Genomic DNA, 21,204 nt, shown 5'->3' with positions numbered 1-21,204 from the left:
GGTTTGACCTCATATTATATGGTTTTGGTAAATCTAAAGGAAATTTGTACAAGAAAATTGTATAAAAAATTGTATAATGTGTAGCCAACTGTAGATTCTTGAATGTGTCTTTAAAACCTTATTATCAGTATCATTGAATATTCACAGTAATTAGCAATTAGTAATGAAGAATTGCTAGGTTAGTGTAATGTTCAGTATTTCTTCAGCCAGTATTTATGGGTGTAGGTGTCAGGGATACCAAAAGTAGGCATCCAGCAGCAGGGGTCCATGTAGCTGCACTTAGGAAACTAAAATAAGACTGTGTATAATAAAGGAAGTTTATTAATAGTGAAATAAAACACATTCAAACACCAGAAAATGGAATGCGCAGCAAACATGAAGATATAAGTGAACAATATAGCAAGTGACAAAATAACTAACAAGCAAACAAACTAAAATACAGCATATAGAAAATAGGGAGCATGGATCAACAGGTTAAAACTTGAAGTGCAAGGAACAGTCATGAAGGGGCCAGAGCTGGAATCAGAAGCAAAGGCAGCAGGTAAAAAGCAGCAGGGCACAAGATATACAGGATCAGGAGGAGCAATGGCTCCTCCTGATTAGTACAGGGAAGGAGTAGGAGCAGGATCATAATCAGGAATAAGGCTCAGGATGAATCAACAAGTGGAATCTGGCTAGCAGGCAAAACATTGAAATGAGAGAAAATAGTAAAGGAGGGGCTGTATACCCTTCCAGCAGCCAGCATCAGGTAAAGACTAATTGCTGAGATCTACTGGTTGCTGGGACACACCCACTGGTAAACACCGGAACTACAACCTTCTGGTTCAGGAACCAGAACCTACCAACATCAGGTGATCAAGTTCCTGACAGTATGTTCAACAATGCTAAACCTATTATTTTTCAAAAAAAGTTCTGATATTGTTTAAAACAAATGTTAAAACTCCTAACTTGTTTATGTTCCCACTTGTAAAATATTGCAAACATGTTCATCTCCATCACATAAAACACTAAACCAAAATCAAGTAAAAAAAGAAAACAATGAAATGCAGTACAAGAGGCCCTTTTCATTTCTAGGGTTCAGAATAAGAATCATGTGCTTTATATGTGTTAAATGTATTTTATGGACTCCAAAAATGATAAAATGTAATACTGAAAAAAAAAGTCAAGTCAAAAACAACTATGTAATAAAACCCATAAAGCTTACAATGCATGCCAGCAACCCTAGCCATGACACCACAGTATTTTCTGTTAGTAACAAGTAGTAGTAAAGATATGGGCTGCAGCAGGAGGGACAAGAGAAAGATATTGGCTGGAGAAGAGCACAATAATCTGACAAACATACCAGAGGCATGGCTTAAATAGGAATGGGAGGAGCAAGGAGTTCAAGGTTCACCAGAAACAAGGCACAAGGCAGGATTTTCAAAAGGCCAGATCATCAATATTTTAAGACGGGGAGCTGTCCAGCAACATTTTAAGCCTTTTGACATCACTTTAGCTTTGATCTTTTTAAAATACTGTATATGGGCCTGAAGACATGCCTTTAACCGCTGCCCGACTGCCCCGTGCAGATATACTGTGGCAAGGCGGCCCTTTAGTGCAAAATCTCGTACATGTATGTGATTTTGTTCCCTGGGTCTTGGACACAGCAGGACCCAATCAGCGGGTCCAGCGGACACTATGTCCACCAGGACCCGCCAATCATTCCCAAGGCAGACAGAACAGCGGTCAAACAAGTCAGATCACCGTTCTGTGACAGGAGAAAACAGAAATCTTGTGTTTCTGCTAAGTAGGAATGTGAATCTCTGTCTTCTTACAGCACAAGCACCCCCCACACAATGAGAAAGCACTCCCAGAGAACACATTTAACCCTTTGATTGTCCCTGATATTAACTCCATTACCTGCCAGTGTCATTAGTGCAGTTACAGTGCATATTATTTAGCACTGATCACTTTATTAGTGTCACTGGTCCCCAAAAGATGTGTCAAAAGTTTCACTTAGTGTCTAATTTGTCAACCGCAATGTGGTAGTCCCGCTATAAGTTGCTGATCGTCTCCATTACAAACCAATCAATATACGCTTATGCCGCGTACACACGACCGGTTTTCCCGTCGGTATAAACTCTGAAGGTCTTTCTGACGAAGTTCCGCTGAAACTGTCTTGCGTACACATGATCACACCAAAGTCCAATCGTCAAGAACGCGGTTGCGTACAACACGTAAGATGGGACTAGAAAAAGGAAGTTCAATAGGCAGTAGCCAATAGCCTCCGCCTCGTACTTGCTTCAGAGCATGTGTCGTTTTTGGTCCGTCGAAACAGCATACAGACGAGCGGTTTTCCCGATAGGAATTGGTTTCGTTGGAAATATTTAGAACATGTTTTATTTCTAGGTCCATCAGAATTTTCATAATAAAAGTCAGATGAGGCATACACATGATCGGAATATACGATGAAAAGCTTCTGACTTTTTCTGTCGGACATTCCGCTCATGTGTATGCTGCATTATTGGGATTTTCTTTTACCAAAAATATGTAGCAGACTACATATTGGCCTAAATTGATGAATAAATTAGATTTTTTTACTTTTTTTTTTATTAGGTATGCTTTATAGCATATAGTTTTTTTTTTTCAAAATTGTTGGTCTTTTTTTGTTGCAAAAAATAAAAACCGAATGAGGTGATCAAATACCCCTAAAATAAAGCTCTATTTGGGGGAAAAAAAGAACATCAGTTTAATTTGTGCTGAGAACGCCATATAACAGGAACATGTATGCTGCTGTCCAGTTGGCAAAGTTATTATTAGAGTATGTGAAAAACAATATCCATGTTTTTGAGCTCTGTTTATAATTTATAAAGCTGTGTTTATGTATTTATAAAGCAGAGTGAAAGAGCAAAGCCCATGGAGTGTAATAAAAAGAATGAAAGAAAGGATAAAAAGCTGTCAAAGACTGACTGCTGTGTTAAGCAGAGAGAACTCTTTGGAGCACCACTGGCTGCAAACTTCAGCTTGCATTTTTATGAATGGGCTGTAAGATGCAGACTTCAGGATGCTATAAAACATTCCCTAAACCATATAGCCACTTAAGTTTTAGGCCCAGCTGGAAAGGAAGATTCTGCATAATTTAGGCCATTGATGGAGTAATGCCTTGCTGGTCCAGAGTTGATTCCTTTCTTTTGAGAGTTTCCACCAGTTACAGAATAGCTGGGCTTCAAATTTAAAAACACATCATCTTAAATTAGCCATTCAAGGAACAACTACAATTCCCTAATATGAATCGATAATTTTAGCAGAAAAGTTTTTTTTTTTTATTTCATTTCAACAAAAGATGCAATTTTTAATAAATTACTATATATTTCAAGGCAGACTTAATCTATGTTCTGGGGATTGCACAGATTTCATATGGTAATGGGGAGTTTGTGGCCCCCAGTGCAGGGGTGAGGTCCAGCTCAGCTCCTGGAGGGGCCTGGAAGGTGAAGTGTTGCAGCAGTGTTGTAAAGAAGAGGAACAGTTCCATCTTAGCCAATGTTTCCCCAGCACAGCTTCTTTTTCCTAAGAAAATAAAGAAAATTATCTGGTTCATTTGAATTAGCCATAAAGTTGCATCTGTTTATAAAATGGACCGAATGGTCCTTCAAGATAATATCAGAATAGTGCAAAATCATGATATTTGATTGGCTGGTCCATGTAAGGGTAGCCTAAATAAAGCCTGAGGGTAATGGGATCTTAAAGTAGAACATGCACTTAGTTTCAAGTCCATCTGCACTTTATAGTCCCCTGCAAAGTCTCACAAATACCTGTTGATCCTGGCATTGAAGTCTACCATATGCAGTTTTCAGTGATGGTGTGGTAACGATGCTACTCTGCTCCTGAAATCACAGTGGAAGCGCCACTCTCGTGTTGGCTGTGCCTGCCTGAACTACAGTTGGATGAAAAATTATTGCAGAGGGACACGGCTATCAGCATTGTCACTAATGATTGATAAGCTCAAAGCTTGCCACTCAGGACCTGGCACCACCCAACCCTGCCCATTGCTTTCTGCATGGACAGCACAGCCTCCACTGTGAGCTGCAGTGTCTGGGAGGGAGAGCTCATGAGACACAAATGAAAAAGAATTTGGCTCAGTTGGGGAAAGTAAAGGAATTTATTTGTTTAGCCCATATCCTACAAAAATTAACCACCCTCTCGCACACTCAATTTTCTTTCATTCCTTGCAAAGCAATCCTTTATTTACCTCGTTCTGCTGTCTGGTTCCCTCGCTAATGTTGTTTCCAGGTGCCAGGGACTGGTAGTCTAGCATTGTAGATGTGCAGATGATGGTGGATCATCTTTTACGGAGCTCAGCGCTGAAAATCCTAATCTGGTTCCTGATGCTGCACAGCAGCTTTTTTTTGTTAGTGATTAGTTGTAAGGATGAAACCCTGGGTTCCAGTTTTAAGATCTTTGATGTAGCTGACTCACATTGTGGATAAATAGACTCTTTTGCATAGCACAGAAATGAAGATCGGATATGGATGAGCCTACCACCTTACTTTTACCTTAATGTTACCTTCTCCATTGACTTCAATGCATTTCATCAAAATGTTGCCAACATTTCCCAATTTGTGAAATTAAAAATCCAAATTTTCTCTCATTCCTAGTGAAAATGGGCAACATGATCTCTGTAACTGAGTCAAGCTTCTTCCTAGTGCTACATACTCCCCACATATTCTAGTTTTAGCTGGTGGGCTGCCATTGACGGGGGGGATCTGCAGCAAGCATTCCACCTCTGTAAAATCACAATATACATGTGTTCATCAGATATTGTAATAGCTGATATTGGTTTTAGGTTTAGTGTCCTTGAAGTTTAACAGTGCTACTTGAAACTTGTTTCCAACAATGAAATTATTAATGCAAAAAACATGTGTATTACCAACAGAGAATGGAATGAACGCATCAACCTTCTTGAAATTGCCTTTAGAATCAAGAAAATGTTCTGGGTAGAACTCATATGGTTTTTCAAAGTAGGACTTTTCCCTCAGGACAGAGGATAGCACTGGGATGACTGTGGTTCCCTGCAGGAAAAATAGTTACCAACCAGTTAGCATTTAACCAAAACATAAAGAGATACAGTATGTTAACATGTTTATATTGAAATAGCCTGTCCAGGAATAAAATGAACATCTAACCACTGCACGAGTTAATTCACTAATTTTACCTAATGGCCAAGAACTAGTCAGCTATACTTACCTTATTCTTGGCTCCCGCGGGCTTCCTCCATACTTTACTATAGCTACCCCAAAGTCCCCTAAAACGGCTTTCATTCAGATTCCCTTCTAGCATTCTTATTTTATTCTGTACGATGCATACTCAGCAATCGTGCACTGTATGTGAGGATGGTCAAGGCCTGCCCACATCCTGGAGCACTGGAGAGCAGAGATGAGCAAATTAGCATTTAAATCTTGCAGCATGGTGGTGGGGGGGATGAAGGAGGCACTGCAAGGTGCATTTTTTAACTTAAAGTGGTTGTAAACCCCTTACATATACCCAGTGAAGTGAATGGCCTTAGGTGATTTACAGAGATGAAACAAATCATCCTACATAAGTTGTACCTGCAGCCCTCTCCTCTCCACATCCCTTCAAAGTGCAAAATTGATAAACTTGTCTGAGCTTTCAGAAGGCAGGGGGCAGAGAGCAGAATTTACACTCTACAGATGAGAGGAGCTCTGGGAGCTGAGGGAGGGCACACAGCCCCCTTCACACAGCACATGGGAACATTTCAAGGCACTGAAATAAAGATATACCAAGACCTCTCCAATATCACACTGCAGTGCAGAAGAGAATTGCGGCCACTGCTTGATGTACAGAGAGCCAGGGTAAAAGTAAACCGTTGGAAATTCCCTTTTCTGCCTCTAAGTGACACATCAGGGTTGCACAGCAAAACTTAAAGTACCAGAAGACCTGGATCACTTTTACAATACTCTTGCCATCCCACTATTAGACCTGCCAGGCTGGTATAGTGATTTCCGACTGCCACCACTTTGGAGAGCCACCTCCATGGACAGCATCGGTGAAGCAGGCAACTTTAGCATCAGCTGTCACCGCACCCACACTCCTCCGCCATATTCTCCACCAAGAATCCCCGGAGCACCAAGAAATGGCAGCCCCACTGCTTCTCCAGCACATCGCAAAGCTAGCCTCTCCTAGACAAGTAAAAAAACTCACATCCCCCCCTTCTCTCTTTTTTTTTTTTGCATGACACAAAAACTCTATCCCCATCAAACACTATCATGTACCCATATGAAAATCACACTACCATACAACTTGTTTTATGCACAAAACTACTGGAACATGACTTTTTATGCTCCATGGTCCCAGGAGGATGATTAGCCTTCCCTGATAAAAAACATTTTTACAACCACCCTGGATCCACAGAGTGGATAAGGCTAACCTCAGTCTATATAGCCATTTCACTAGAAACATGGTCTAAATCAACTGGCCCACTAACCTTGGACACCGCAGAACAAAAACCCCCCTGAATATTACTCACCGGACGAAAGAGAAGGGAAACGAGAGTAACATGATTAAAGACAAGCTTGAACAACCCAGCTTTTACACCTGGGCCTCTTTAACCAAACAATGACTTACCCCTTACATACAGAAAATTTACACAAAGACACTGACCCTTCAACCTCAAATCTGCATGATCCCCCTATGGAGGCAAACAATGAGGGAGGATGTGAGACCATAGTGGACTCACGAATGCTCACATCTCGACAAGAAAGCTCAAGACTATCATATGCAATTATATAGGATAACATTTTTTGGTATCCAAAAATGTGCTTTATGTAAGCCGTATCAGATGCGGCTTACAAAATGGACATTTTTGGATAGAACTGTGTGCATTTTTTGCCTGGCCCACATTCATCTACTATCAGCTTCAGCTGGGTACATAGGGAAGATGGGAGGGAACATAGGAGGGGGATGACCCTACATATGTAATAGCAGTGTTTAGCATTGTTTTTATACCACATGTCTTGTTTTTTTGTTTTTCTGTTTTGATCCTTTTTTACACATTTTTCTACAGCCATTTATTTCACCTGTGTATATTTGGTATTGTCATAGAAAGGACCCCACGGGTTTTGATTGGCAACTCACCTGTGGTGCCTCTTTTTACCGTTTAAGATGTTTGCGTGAATTTTCTAATAAAGTTTACCATTTTTTAATTTATTAAATTCTTGAGCTTTCTTGTCCCGATGTGAGCATTCGTGAATCCACTATGGTCTCACATCCTCCCTCATTGTTTGCCTCTATAATACGTTTTTGCTCCTGGGAAGGAAGCCCATCATATTGACGGAATTATCCTCTAAATTGAATTCAATTTTTGAGTGGATTCAAGTGCTTTCCTTTATTATTTATTACATGATCCCCCTACCCCCTCAAATAGAACAATCTACAGCTTACCCCTATGAAAGCAAAATGTACTGTTTCGTCCCAGTGAACTTCTACCACAACAAACGCAGGAAACCGCCTGTGGAACCACGACACTCAACAACCAGAGGAAGCTAGACTAACGGACATAGTCTCCATCAAAATCGGATTCTATACCCCTTCAAAAACATACGGGACTCTGACAACAACCCCATCTCATCAATGACTGGGATCAGGTAGCCCACAGGCCTCTACCTTACATCTTCTTAAACCTATCCTTTAGGAATAGGGTAGAAACCGGCCAATCCAGTATTACTTTTCTCCCAGTCCGAGATTCCACTCTCCTCCTAACTCCATTAATTTCTGTTCTCATCTCCCCTACCATATCCCAAAATCTCCTCTTCATCCCTACCCACCAACTTTTTCCACACTATATCCTTCCACAACCCTTTTACCCTACATGCAAGTTGGCTGAATAGTATATGCATGACCATTCAATTTTTCCCCGAGATCCCCCTAAGGACAGATAATCATAATCCTTACCTCTATTATGTTCCTGTTGTAGCTACATAATCTGATGTCCAAGGGTGATATACACAATTGAGGGTTCTAGCATAACTAAAACCCTGCAATCTATTTCTTTACTCAATTGAACATGGGCATTTCCCCATACCTCCAATACCATGCCACACTAACTACTTTTCAATCTAGAAAAGATGCAAGAATTGCCAATGCATATCTATTACACCATGCTTAAGTAAATCCCCCTCTTCCCTAAAATACCTAAGGGTACTACTGTTTTTGCTGTTGAATGTGTCATATAAACCACAAGTTACAAGTTAAAATGTTCTCAACTGTTCTATGCCTCTCAACTGTCTCTCTCAAGATATGGAGACTCTCCAGATATACCTACTACACCTCTGACCTCTGGTATGTTATAGAATATGAACTGTTTATGTTTTCTCGCTATGTTTTAAAGTTTAACCTATATTTTGATGACAAAACACTGAGACTGATGTCTAGACTTGATGTTCCTCCTCACCCCAAACAACCACTTTCTCTCCATGCCCAACTGATGAATATCTTAATATAGTCAGATGAGACAAGAAGGGAAGCCATACTGCTCTCAGGTTCCCCAACTGAGTTCATCATGAACACACCTCTTTTCCCTAATTACCTCATTGGGACATGCGATTGCCTTCTCAAGTAGATCGTCACCTACCACCCCCATTTACAGTGGACTCTGGTAGACCTCGCTGACCCACACCGGATCCCCCTCCACCTATCAGGTGGGACCACAGGTTCACACTCACATCTGGTATTACCATTCCCCCACCCTTGAAGCATCCTATAGTCACCTGACCTTCACCCCCACCTAACAAAAACCTTCAATACAAAGCACCCCCCTTCTCCCCACCCACCCCACCTTCCTTCAATTCCCCCCCTTTTTTTTTCTTTTTCATTTTTTCCTTTCTTTTCCCCCCTTTTTTTTTTTTCTTTACCCACTCCATCCTCTCTGCCTTTCCTCCCTCAGGACGCTACAACCAAAACTTTAAAACCCCACACTCATCATGACACCTCTCTGAATGCCAAAGGCCTAAATATACCTGAAAAAACATTCACAAATCTTATCTAGAATGCGTAGCATGAAAGCAAACATAGTTTTTCTGCAAGAAACACATTTTCACTCCAAAACAGTCCCTGAACTTACAAATAACTACTTCCCCAACAGCTATCACCTTACATTCCCAATTTCTAAATCTAAAGTAGTTTCCATACTCTTATCCAAAAATGTACCCTTCCAAATTTAAGACACCCTCATAGATGACCAGGGTAGATACATCTTTCTTAAAGGTGCTCTTATGCCGCGTACACACGACCGGACCTTTCGACGGACTAGGTCCGACGGTCTTCCCAACAAATGAAAGGACTTGGCCACACACAATCACACCAAAGTCAGATGAATTTGAACGTGATAACATACGACCGGACTAGAATAAGGAAGTTCATAGCCAGTAGCCAATAGCTGCCCTAGCATCGTTTTTGTCTGTCGGACTAGCATACAGCTGAACTGATTTCTCGATAGGAACTGGGTCCGGAGGAGTTCCAGCTGAAAAATTTGAAACATGTTCTATTTCTAAAGTCCATCATATTTTTGGACAGCAAAGATCCAATGGAGCCCACACATGATCGGTTTGTCCAATGGATTTGTTACGTTGGACCTTTGCTGTCGAAAAGTCTGCTTGTGTGTACGTGGCATAAGAGACAAACCAATCAGGCTGGCTAACATATATAGTCCCCCAATTGCGCTCAAGTGCCATTCTTCCATACTATCCACTTTCCAAGAAGGGATCTTAATTCTAGGGGGGGACTTCAATGTCCCTCTAGATCTCCTTCTGAACACTTCATCAGGCATGTCCCATCTACCATATCGAATTAGAAAAATTAGGATATGCTTTCAGGATCTCTTACTTCATGACACCTGGCACACTCTCCATCCAAAAGGACAAAGAAAGCCAGACTTTGAGAATTATTCACTAAGCTCGGAACACTTGAAACTATACATAAACGTAACTTGGCTCAAAAGTCCTACATGGAACTTACAGTTGTGTACTGTGTGCTCTTACAGGAAGAATTGGGCCACAATCTTAGGAAAAAATACACTCTCACAGAAGCTCTTTCATGAATTTGGAAATAAATGTGGCCATCTATTAGCCCAGGCACTCCGCATGAAAAAAGCTAAAAATACAGTACATCAACTCCACTCCCCTTCTGGTAGGGTACTCACGAAAAATTGTGGCATTGCTCAAGAATTTGAAAGATACTATTTCACCTTATAGGACCTTAACGCATCTAAACCCCCCCCCCCCCCCACACACACACACACACACCTCTCCCCCATCAGAAAGGCATATTGAGATTAAATAATTTCTAGACAAATTTGCCCCTAGAGCAATACCAACAGAGGACACCAAAGAGGTAGAAACTCCAATCACTGTAAAGTAATGGGAACAGGCAATAAAACAATTAAAATCAGACAAAAGCCCTGGCCCAGACGGCCTACCCGCGGTATACTACAAGACTTTCTCAGAAACACAAAATTCCCCTTTCTTAAATACTTTCAACTCCCTTTCTTCTGCAAATCCTCTCACACATGAGATGCTTAAAGCCCACATAACGATCACCCCCAAACAAGAGAAAAACCCCACGCATACCGGGAATTATAGGTCAATATCACTACTTAATGTGGACATCAAGATATTCTCTAAGATACTAGCAAACAGGCTCCTCCCACTTCTCCCCTCAATTATCTCCCGAGACCAAGTAGGTTTAATCCCAGGTCGCGAAGCCAGGGACAACACCATCAAGGCAATCAACTTACACCACATGATAACACAAACAAACCAAAAATTCTTTTTTCTATCCCTAGTTGTGGAGAAGGCATTTGACAGAGTGTCATGTTGAGACTACATGAGAGCAGTCCTACAAGCCATAGGCATAGGCCCATATATAATTAGCCTAATATTTTCTTCATATGTGAATCCCTCAGCCAAAGTGAGTCAAGAACAAAAATATTTTGAGACTTTAAATGAAGTGTGCAAAGCGGACACAACTGACAAAGTGTGTCTGTAAAAAAAGTTTGAAAAAACAATACAGACAAAGTACATACACAATGCAAGTATAAAATTGTAATTGAGTAATTACTGCAAATTCGTATATATACATCTGGTCACATGGCATAGAATACAAGTGGCAACTTGCCCATTACTAGCACGATATATAAACTATACCGAGTCATGCAATAGCAGCATCATCAAACATGATTAGTATTAAATGAGTAACATTGCATGGTATAGTATGACTGATAATTGTAACATCAACAAAGCTTGACGCGTTTCGTGGATGTGTTCACTCATCAGGAGCAGATGCAGCAGAAATTCTGTATAAAAATATATAGACATAGTAAACCACATTTTGACTCAAAGAGAGGGAGTATAAAAAATCAGGGCGGATAAGAGGATGAAACATTATCCAACAAACAAGGACAGCGAGTGTGGCATAGGTAGTGGGCACAGAGTAAGCCGGAAGCATCATCCGTCATGGGAGTTGAGGTGGCAAAATAATCAAATTCTAGTCCATCAGTTTTATAACCGAGGGAAATTCCAGTTAGCCTCCCACCTAGCCACCCAAATGAAAAAGCCACCCATCCACCCTGGACATACTTGCTGCTCACACACTACCTAAGATCTTTAGACAAAAACTCACAGTGCTCAAGACAACTTACTCCCTTTGAAATACTTCATACTCAAAAAACACCCCAAAACCATCTTATATCTACTGCACATGCTCTACTTTTTGCTGACCAGCAATCCAACGATAGTAAAGCCTGCAAAAACTGGGAAAGAGACCTCTCCCTATCACTTTCAGAAAACTGGGAACAAATTTTCCTGAATATTCATAAAGAATCAATAAATGTGTCCACACAGGAAAATGGATATAAAATCCAATCTAGATGGTACCGCACCCCAGCCCTTTCACACAAATTCAAACCTACTACACCAGAAACATGCTGGAGATCTCATAAAGAGTGAAGCACACTATTGCACATATGGTGGTCCTGCACACCCATACAAACTTTCTGGAAAGAGGTATGTCGCATCACCTCTCATGTAACTTCTTATTATTTAGTATTGACTCCAGCCCAGTTCCTCCTACACCACTCACCCCTACCACACAAATCTTACCACAAATCTCTAGCAATGCACATGATTAATGCAGATAAACAGTGCATCCCCCCACACTGTGGCTCTCCTCAAATACCCTCAATTAAGGAATGGTTTAACAGAATCTGTAAAGTTGCAGAAATGGAAGAAGTAATTCACATCTCCGTGACAGACCTACAAAGTTTGGAGCCAAATGGACATGCTGGATACAACCCCAGATTACTCACGCTTACACAATCTACCCACATAAGGAAAAACGTAATCTTAATACAGAATCAGTTCTCCAAACCCAATAGTACCTCTCCTCTGATACCTAAGTTTTGGCTTAGCACTCCCCTCCCTTTCAAGGGCTGTCCCCCTCCAACAGAAACTCCAGTCAGAGTCGCCTACATTTTATTAGCCACTGAGGAGGGAAGTCTGAGATGGCCTATATTCCTCTCCCTCATATTTATTTATTTATTTATTTATCTTTTTTTTTTTTTCTCCCCACCCCCTCTTTCTTTCTTCTTCCACCTCTCCTTTCCCCATCCATGCTCCCACTTTCTATACCTACATCGACCTCCCCAAGTACACTTCGCATACATCACACTGGACCCTCTTACAAAACCTTACACATACAAAACATACTGTAAACCCTTCCTAAATACTAGTCTTGCTCCATCCCCTCTGGATTTTATCAAGACCACTAATTTTACAAAAAGCATTACCCACAACCCAACCCTAACTGACTAAAACATGTTCAAATCAAAACCAACTTGGGCATCTAAACTAGGAAATGTTCTACATAGGAATATTGTATACCCTGAAAAACACTATGGGCCGGACCCACTACGTTATGTTTAATACAGAAGTGACTGTATTTCATTTGCAAATATACCTTGTAGTTCTAAAAAAAATCATGTTCAAGCCTTCTGTATGTTATTCTTATACACAAACAAATATTTTGGGAAAAAAATATATAAATTAATTAATTATAACCAACAGAAAGCTCTATGTGTGCAAACATTTAAAAAAAAAATGTTGTTTGGGTACAGTGTTGCATGACTGCGCAATTGATATTTAAAATTATGACAGGGCTGAAAACTGAAAATTGGCCTGGGCAGGAAGGGGGTAAAAAATAAATAAAATCAGCAAAAGGGATGCTTTTAGTGTTTTTTTAACTTTTTATTTAAAATTTTAATCTCAGTGGTGATGAACCCCTTCAGCCTATTTGCAGCCATCCCCTGTCTATATGCAATCAGTTCAGCAGCAATTACTCCTCATTGCTTTAGGTTAGATTACTAATAGTGACAATAATGGACCATGCCTGCTCATTTTCAGCGCGGCCACTTATAGTTTCCATCAGTGGTCCATGTGATAGTGTGACAATGCAGGAGCAGCACTGGAAGACACTTGTAATTCAGTAACAAAAAGTGCCTAAAAAAGGACCTTCATAAGAGGGAGTATCACCAGAAATTATTTGAATGTAAGATGCAGATTTCAAAAGCTTAAAAACAGCCTTTGTAATGGCATTACCATATTATACTTATACTTCAGTCACTTACCTTTGGAATAAAATATCCTCTAAATGTGACATCTTGTGAAGTTGCATGTGGAACACTTCCTGGTGCGATATCACCATAGCGCAGGATCTCATGAACAACGGCATCAGTGTACGGCATTTGTTTCCGGTGCTCTAATCTAGGCTGAGCTGTGCCAATTACTTTTTCAATTTCCTCTTGCACTTTGTCTGTTGACATACAGATATCAGAATGAATTTCTATAAATGCATAGTTCCCAACTGTCTCTGATTTCAAGGAACTGTCCCTGATTCGCATCAAATCCCTTTGTCCCTCTCATTTTGGTCTGATCTCTATAGTTGTATCTAAAATGCACTATTTATCTTTCTAACATTGTTTCCCAGTGCTAAACCTTTCATCCAATTTCTAAACAGCTGCATTTGTAAATTCCAAAAGCTAATATAAAGCACTTTTGGGTTTAACTAATAATTTTTTTGTATAATTCTCATTTAAGGGATGTAGCGGGGAGTTGTTCCCTATCCCTACATCATTTTGCTAATAGGTGTCCCTTGTTCCCGTCTCAAAATGTTGGGAGGTATATAAATGTATATCCTAAATGAGTACAATTCATCCAAATAGAATGTTCCCCTCCCCCTATTAACCCCATACCAAATAGTTGTTATACTTACCCAACTCCCACTCCAACTTAAACCAACCTTATGGAGTAGAAAAGATGTAGCTGGATAGCCGCACTCCAAATTATTCAACTTTATTTCAAAAATGTAATTAAAATCATAGCATCTAGGCTGGCAAACAGACTAACTGCACAGCCGCTGACATGTTTCACACCGAACACAGTGCTTAGTCATTAGCTATGACTAAGCACCGTGTTCGGTGTGAAACATGTCAGCGGCTGTGCAGTTAGTCTGTTTGCCAGCCTAGATGCTATGATTTTAATTACATTTTTGAAATAAAGTTGAATAATTTGGAGTGCGGCTATCCAGCTACATCTTTTCTACTTCAGTTCCTGTTGCAAACAGCCAGCACCCTGTGGGATTGTGGAGACAGCTGTTTTGGGAGAAGTCATTACCTTAGAGCGGTAATTCTTTGTATTTAAACCAACCTTATGTCTTAGATTAAATGGGGGCATCACACCAGTGCTGCCGTTATTCAGGTTCAACTAGCCAACTGGTTCTAGCCTTCATTCCTTACTCTACCAAATGAAAAATTTAAAATTAGCTTGCACTCTGTAGTTAGGTGAAAATGTGCAGGTTGATTTTCCAAAGGAGTGGAGAATTTTCACACAATAAATTATGTGGATATTCACTTCAACTATCCAACCGTGTCAAAAGCAACTTCCACCACTTTGCTTTTCAAATGATTGGTTAATTAACTACTTGACATCCATGCTATAGCCGAATGACGGCTACAGTGCGGACCTGAATTTCCGGGAGGCCGTCATGGGATGTCCTCCCCCTTGCAAACTCCCCATGTGCCCCCTGCAGTGAAAATAAAATACATTTAGGTTTTTGGTTGTAACATGGCGAAATGTGGAACATTTCAAGAGGTATGAATACTTTTTCAAGGAACTGTATGTATGTACCATACTTGTGGGATCTTCATGGAAGTTGTTCTCGGATTGGAAGAGGCGCAGATTGTAATGCCACTGCCCCACCTCTCCATCTCATCCTATCAGAGAACTATTTGTGAATTGTGCTTATATCATGCGAGCAATCTTCTGTGTTCACAATGCAGCAGGGCAGCTGTTCCCATGACACAAGGAAGCTAGTGGAGATCAAAGTAGTTGCAGTGACTACTCCAGTGATTTCCAGCTTCTGCATTGACCCCAAAACGATGGCACATCCATACTTACATTGGTCTGTCACTCTTTAAGAAAACCCAGCAGCTATCTCTGGGGTTTTGGATGTCAACACAAGGTAGGCTTTTACAGTTAAGTAACATGCATAAAATACTTCAAATGCACGTGTAACCTTATGGAAAGATTGTTGTTAAAATTAGTGGGGGTCTCTTTACACTCTTCCTATTGAATTTTAAGCTATCACCTGGGCTAACCAATGGCCAGAGAGAGATAAAACACGATATCTATGTGAGACATTTTTCTCATTAAGAAAAATAGCTTAAGTGGCAGCCACTTGCTAATTCAACTTGTTCCACAATGTGATGAAAATCCCTGCAAATGTTCAAAAAGTAAAAAAAAATATTTTCAGACCACAGTCTTATTAAGGCTTAAATAGAGCACAACACAGCACACTAAATAGAAGGAGCACAATGCATGTCAAGGTATAAACAACACACATTTACACGTTCCCGTTGAGCCCCAGTGTTGCTGGCCCAAAAACTATTTACTGCCCTAACAGATGCACTTACTGGGCATGCATGCTATAGTAACTCTATGTAGCCTCAGCTACATACAGTATACAGCACTTTGTTCCAGCAATGGGACAGGGACTTTCTGTTCCACTACCAGAACAAGTAAAGTCAGGTTGAGTGCTGCTATGGTATATAGCGTTGTGTTATAGCAGAGTAAAACAACTTGGCCCCCAACCCCCGGTTTGTGGCCTGCCAGACACTGGACCACACAAGCCGCACTGCTGCCAGGAGCAGAGAGGCTGTTTGTTTACATAGCGGCACTCCCATGTCAGATCCTGTGAGCCAGGTCGCCTCTTATGAGATCAGCTGTGCATTAGGAGTTGACAGTAGGAGGGGAACCCTACTGTCAACTGTGCATGTGCCAGGTTTCCCGATCCTTGAAAATCGAATGCCGACCTGGCAAGTGACAAGCTGCATCTGGTGATAGACTACAGTGGCAAGTGACAAACTGCATCTGGTTGAAGGCTTTATAGTGGCAAGTGACAAGCAACTGCATCTGGTGGAAGGCTTTAATGGTGACATTATCACCATGGTGTCGGGATGATTGAAGCGCTAATAACGCTCACCTGATACCCACCGCGGTCCTTGGAAAAATATTTTCTTCTACAAAACTGGTCCCTGGTGCCAAAAATGCAGTCAGTGCTGCACTGTAGGTTACTAATACTCAGAACAAATCTCAAAGTTCAGTAAGTGCTGGTCAAGGGAAAATGTCAACTCAGGAGGAAAATCCCAGGATGATGTTCCAATATCAGTCTGACGTCACATAGCGGCATGTCTTACTTTGTATATTAGGATACTTCATCATTACAAGAAGGCCCCAACGCAAAGTGGTGGATGTCGTCTCCATTCCAGCTGCAAACAAGTTGGCCACCAGGGCTGTTAAATTGTCATCATGAAAATACTGAGTAGACTCTGGCTTCCCCTAGAGAGACAGAGATAAGATATTCAGATATTTACTGTAGATGCAATGTAGCAAAAGTTCTCTGACAATAATTCTGGGTCTACAACATACATATCTATTGCAGAACTTTCAGCTCACATCAACGTCCTAGCAGAAAATACAGAGAATATTCCCTAATGAGGACAGACATAAAATCCTAACCGAAGGTTCTGACCCTTTACTACTCTATCCAAAATTTTAGCTGGATTCCCATTGGAGAATTTTTCCTTTATTCTGGTTTTATTTTTGCACACCACTTTTATTTATTAGATTTTAGTCATTTCAATCACAGAGGCTCAGCATTACATGCAAATGCAGCATGCCCAGAAACTTCCACCCCTCCAGATGATATCCACCAATCAAGCATTTTAATATTTGCACAATTTCTCCCAAGAGGCAACCCACTTCTTTCTTCAGAGCTGAGGTCTCTTGATATAATTACTGAGACAAGGCACTGTGATGGATTCAGGAAAGACAGAAGTTGTAAAACAAATCTGATTTCTTTTCATGAAGAGGTAAGTAAAACCTTGGACAGAGGGGTGGCTGTGGATGTGATATACTTGGATTTTGCAAAAGCGTTCAATACAATTCCCCACACATGACTCATGTGTACATGGATAGAAAACTGACTAAAAGACAGAATTCAGAGAGTAGTGGTTAATGATTCTTACTCTGAATGGTCTAACAGTGGTGTACCCCAAGGTTCAATACTGAGACCCTTACTTTTTAATATCTTTATAAATGATATAGGGTCTGGGATTAAAAGTACAATTTCAGTCTTTGCAGATGACACCAAGCTATGCAGTGGAATAACGTCCTTACAGGATGTCTCCAATTTACAAGCTGACCTCAATGTTCTGTCTAATTGGGCGACTAAGTGGCAGATGAGGTTTAATGTTGAGAAATGTAAAGTTATGCACTTGGGGGCTAAGAATATGCATGCATCATACATACTAGGGGGAGTACAACGGGGGGATCCATAATCTGGGGGTTTTGGTAGATCATAAGCTAAATAATGACATGCAATGCCAAGCTGCAATTTCCAAAGCGAGAGAAAATATCATTTTGACCTTGTACAAATCATTAGTAAGACCTCATCTGGAATATGCAGTTCAGTTTTGGGCACCAGTACACAAAAAGGATATCGGGGGACTGGAGAAAGTGCAGAGAAGGGCAACCAAACTGATAAGAGGCATGAAGGAGCTCAGCTAGGAGGAAAGATTAGAGGAACTGAATCTATTCCCTCTTGAGAAGATAAGAAGGGGGGGTATGATCACCATGTATAAGTACATAAGTGGTCCATATAGTGAACTTGGTGTTGAGTTATTCACTTTACGGTCATCAAAGAGGACAAGGGGACAAGGACTCTTTATGTCTAGAGGAAAAGAGATTTCATCTCCAAATACGGAAAGGTTTCTTCACAGTAAGAGCTGTGAAAATGTGGAATAGACTCTCCAGAGATAATTCTGGCCAGATCAGTAGATTGCTTTAAGAAAGGCCTGGATACTTTCCTAAATGTACATAATATAACTGGGTACTGACATTTATAGGTTAAGCTGATCCAGGGAAAATCCGATTGCTTCTCGGGGGATTAGGAAGGAATTTTTGTCCCCTGCTGTAGCAAATTGGATCATGCTTTGCTGGGGTTTTTCACCTTCTGTGGGTATAGGATTGTGTATATGGGATTGTATCATATTTTTTATTTATTTTAATGGTTGAACTTAATGGACTTGTGTATTTTTTCAACCTGACTAACTATGTAACTATGTTTTCTGGAGGTTATGTACAGCCTCCTTCTGGCTCCTCCCATCAGCCATGGTCTGCCTGCATTGCATAGAGAATCACAAACACATAGTGATGACATAAATCAGTCTAAAATAAGCTATGTAATGTAAAAGGAAAGGGTTTATTTAAAAATAGCATTAGCAGGAAAGAAGGGAAAGGGTAGATATGTTTGAAACCTTAAATACATTAACCAGTTCAGCCCCGGAAGATTTTACCCCCTTCCTGACCAGAGCACTTTTTACAATTTGGCACTGCGTCAATTTAACTGACAATTGCGCGGACATGCAATGCTGTACCCAAACAACATTTACTTCCTTTCTTTCCCACAAATATAGCTTTCTTTTGATGGTATTTAATAGCCTCTGCGGTTTTTATTTTTTGCGCTATAAACAAAAAAACAGCAACAATTTTGAAAAAAAAATTTTTTTTTACCTTTTTGCTATAATAAATATCCCCAAAATTAAAAAAAAAAAATGTTCTTCATCAGTTTAGCGTCTACAAACTATGGGAAGGATTTATGGCATTTATGGCATTTTTAATATATTTTCTTTTTTTTCTAGTAATGGTGGTGATCTGTGATTTTTAGCGGTACTGTGACATTGCGATGGACAGCGATGGACAGATCGGACACTTTTGACACACTTTTGGGACCAATGAATTTATACAGCGATCAGTGCTATAAAAATGCACTGATTACTGTGTAAATGTTACTGGAAGCGAAGGGGTTAACATTAGAAGGCGATCAAGGGGTTAAATGTGTGTTCCCTCAGTGTGTTCTAGCTGTAGGGGGGATAGGACTTTCTAGAGGAGGAGACATATCGTTGTTCCTACTTAGTAGGAAAAAACGATATGTCTTCTCTGCCCTGAGAGAACAGGGATTGTGTGTTTGCACACACAAATCCCTGTGCTGGCGCTTGTGCACGCAATCGCGCATGGCCGGTGGCGATCGTACCCTCGTGCCACGTGCAGCGTGCGCATGCCCTCTGGCAGCCACTAAAGAGAAGGACGTACCCATACAGGATTTCACCCATTTATCAGTTTATCTTGTGAGCTGGTCGGGAACTGGTTAAGGGTGTGAATACGCTTCAGGTGGACAGTTTTTAGGTTAGGCACACTACTAGCAAGTAATGCCGTTAGTGAGTAACCTAACCTTTTTTATTTTGCAGGTCACTTGACTGCTTTTCTTTTCCTCCACATGGTCCCAGTTTGTGGGTGGGGCTAAGCCATGTGACTAGGGTTGCCACCTTTTCTTCAGGCCAAACTCGAACACTTTACTGGTGCATGGCATTTTCTTTTAGTATACACTATAGACAATTGGATTATAAAAGACCTTGGCGCGGGAGTGGACGGGGTAGTAAGATGTACACCAACAGACTTTCAGGGATTGGAAAGATGGGATGGCCTGTATGCTTTTATGTCAGTTAATTACATTTTTTTTTTTTCAATCCTTGATGGTATTTCACTATTGTGAGTTCCATTTCTCCTTGAAGTGCTTATATGGATTTTTATCTGGGAGATCTGCTTGCAATGTCTGTGATGCTTAGTGTGGCAGTTGCCCCATGGGTAGATGCTGAAGCGTTGTGTTACATTCTGATCTGGGGTGTCAAAATTACGGGGGAGCTGCTGTCTTTAGGTGTGAGAACCACTTTATTATTGCTTTAATCCATACCTCTTGCTGCTTGGCCAAAAATGTATCAACAAGGTTTCTCTGATCATTTACATCCAGTTCTTTCCTCTGCTCAGTAAATGTTGCTCTTATAAAGTTCTGAATCTGTAGGCGGTTTTCATCCATCTTCTTGTGGCCTCCGGGCAGAAAACCAACCAGAAATGGAAAGCTGTTGTACAGCTATAAAGGGGGAAAAAAACACACAATATTTATTGTTTTTTTTAAAATAAATATATGGCTAGTTAATCACCCTGTTAATTCAGCGAATATGGAGTTACATAAAAAAAAAGTTTTACCTCATTCATACCATTGCAGGAAACAAAATGAACAGATTGCCAACACACCAAAATGCACCAAAAATTGTTAATGCACCAAACCACAGCATACATTAGTTCATTGTCATGGACAGCTCTGAAATGCATATCTATTGACAAGATGCTCTGGGGTGCCAATCAGAATGAGTGGCATCGTATAGCACCATCATGATAGTGGTGACTGGTCAGTGTATCCAAACCCAAAACCTTTTCAAGTGACAGAAAAGGAGAAGCCACAAACCGATGACGTCGCTCAACTCACTACAGTACATTTGCATAGCTCCCAACTGTCCCTGATTTGGAGCAAAGTCCCTCTGTCCCTCTTTCCTCCTCATTTGTCCCCCATTTTGGTCTGATCTATATAGTTATATATAAAATACACTTTTTATCTTTTAAAAAGTGTTTCCCGGTGCTAAACCTTTCATCCAATCACTAAATTGCTGCATTTTTACATTTCTAAAGCCAGTATAAAGGAATAGTA

The 21,204-nt window shown here is 40.6% G+C and overlaps 1 protein-coding gene across 2 annotated transcripts in view; it reads right to left on the bottom strand.

The window, feature by feature from the left end:
- Nucleotides 1-303: 303 nt before the first annotated feature.
- The window catches only part of LOC143989065 (cytochrome P450 2K4-like), a 51,434-nt gene continuing 30,533 nt past the window's right edge, over nt 304-21,204 (bottom strand). For both annotated transcript variants that reach the window (XM_077489076.1, XM_077489077.1), the window contains exons 6-10: nt 20,413-20,589; nt 16,799-16,940; nt 13,673-13,857; nt 4,907-5,048; nt 304-3,546 (exon numbers count right to left, since the gene is read on the bottom strand). In XM_077489076.1, the coding sequence (XP_077345202.1) occupies nt 3,368-3,546; nt 4,907-5,048; nt 13,673-13,857; nt 16,799-16,940; nt 20,413-20,589 (825 nt within the window). In that variant the 3' untranslated portion in view covers nt 304-3,367. The remainder of the gene's footprint in view (nt 3,547-4,906; nt 5,049-13,672; nt 13,858-16,798; nt 16,941-20,412; nt 20,590-21,204) is intronic.

The sequence above is a fragment of the Lithobates pipiens genome, unplaced genomic scaffold (assembly GCF_037356315.1).
Source record: "Lithobates pipiens isolate NorthernLeopardFrog02 unplaced genomic scaffold, aLitPip1_a1.2 Scaffold_18, whole genome shotgun sequence".
Lineage (NCBI taxonomy): Eukaryota > Metazoa > Chordata > Amphibia > Anura > Ranidae > Lithobates > Lithobates pipiens.
The sequence above is the reverse complement of the archived record's forward strand: the minus strand, read 5'-3'. Positions and strand labels throughout refer to the sequence as shown.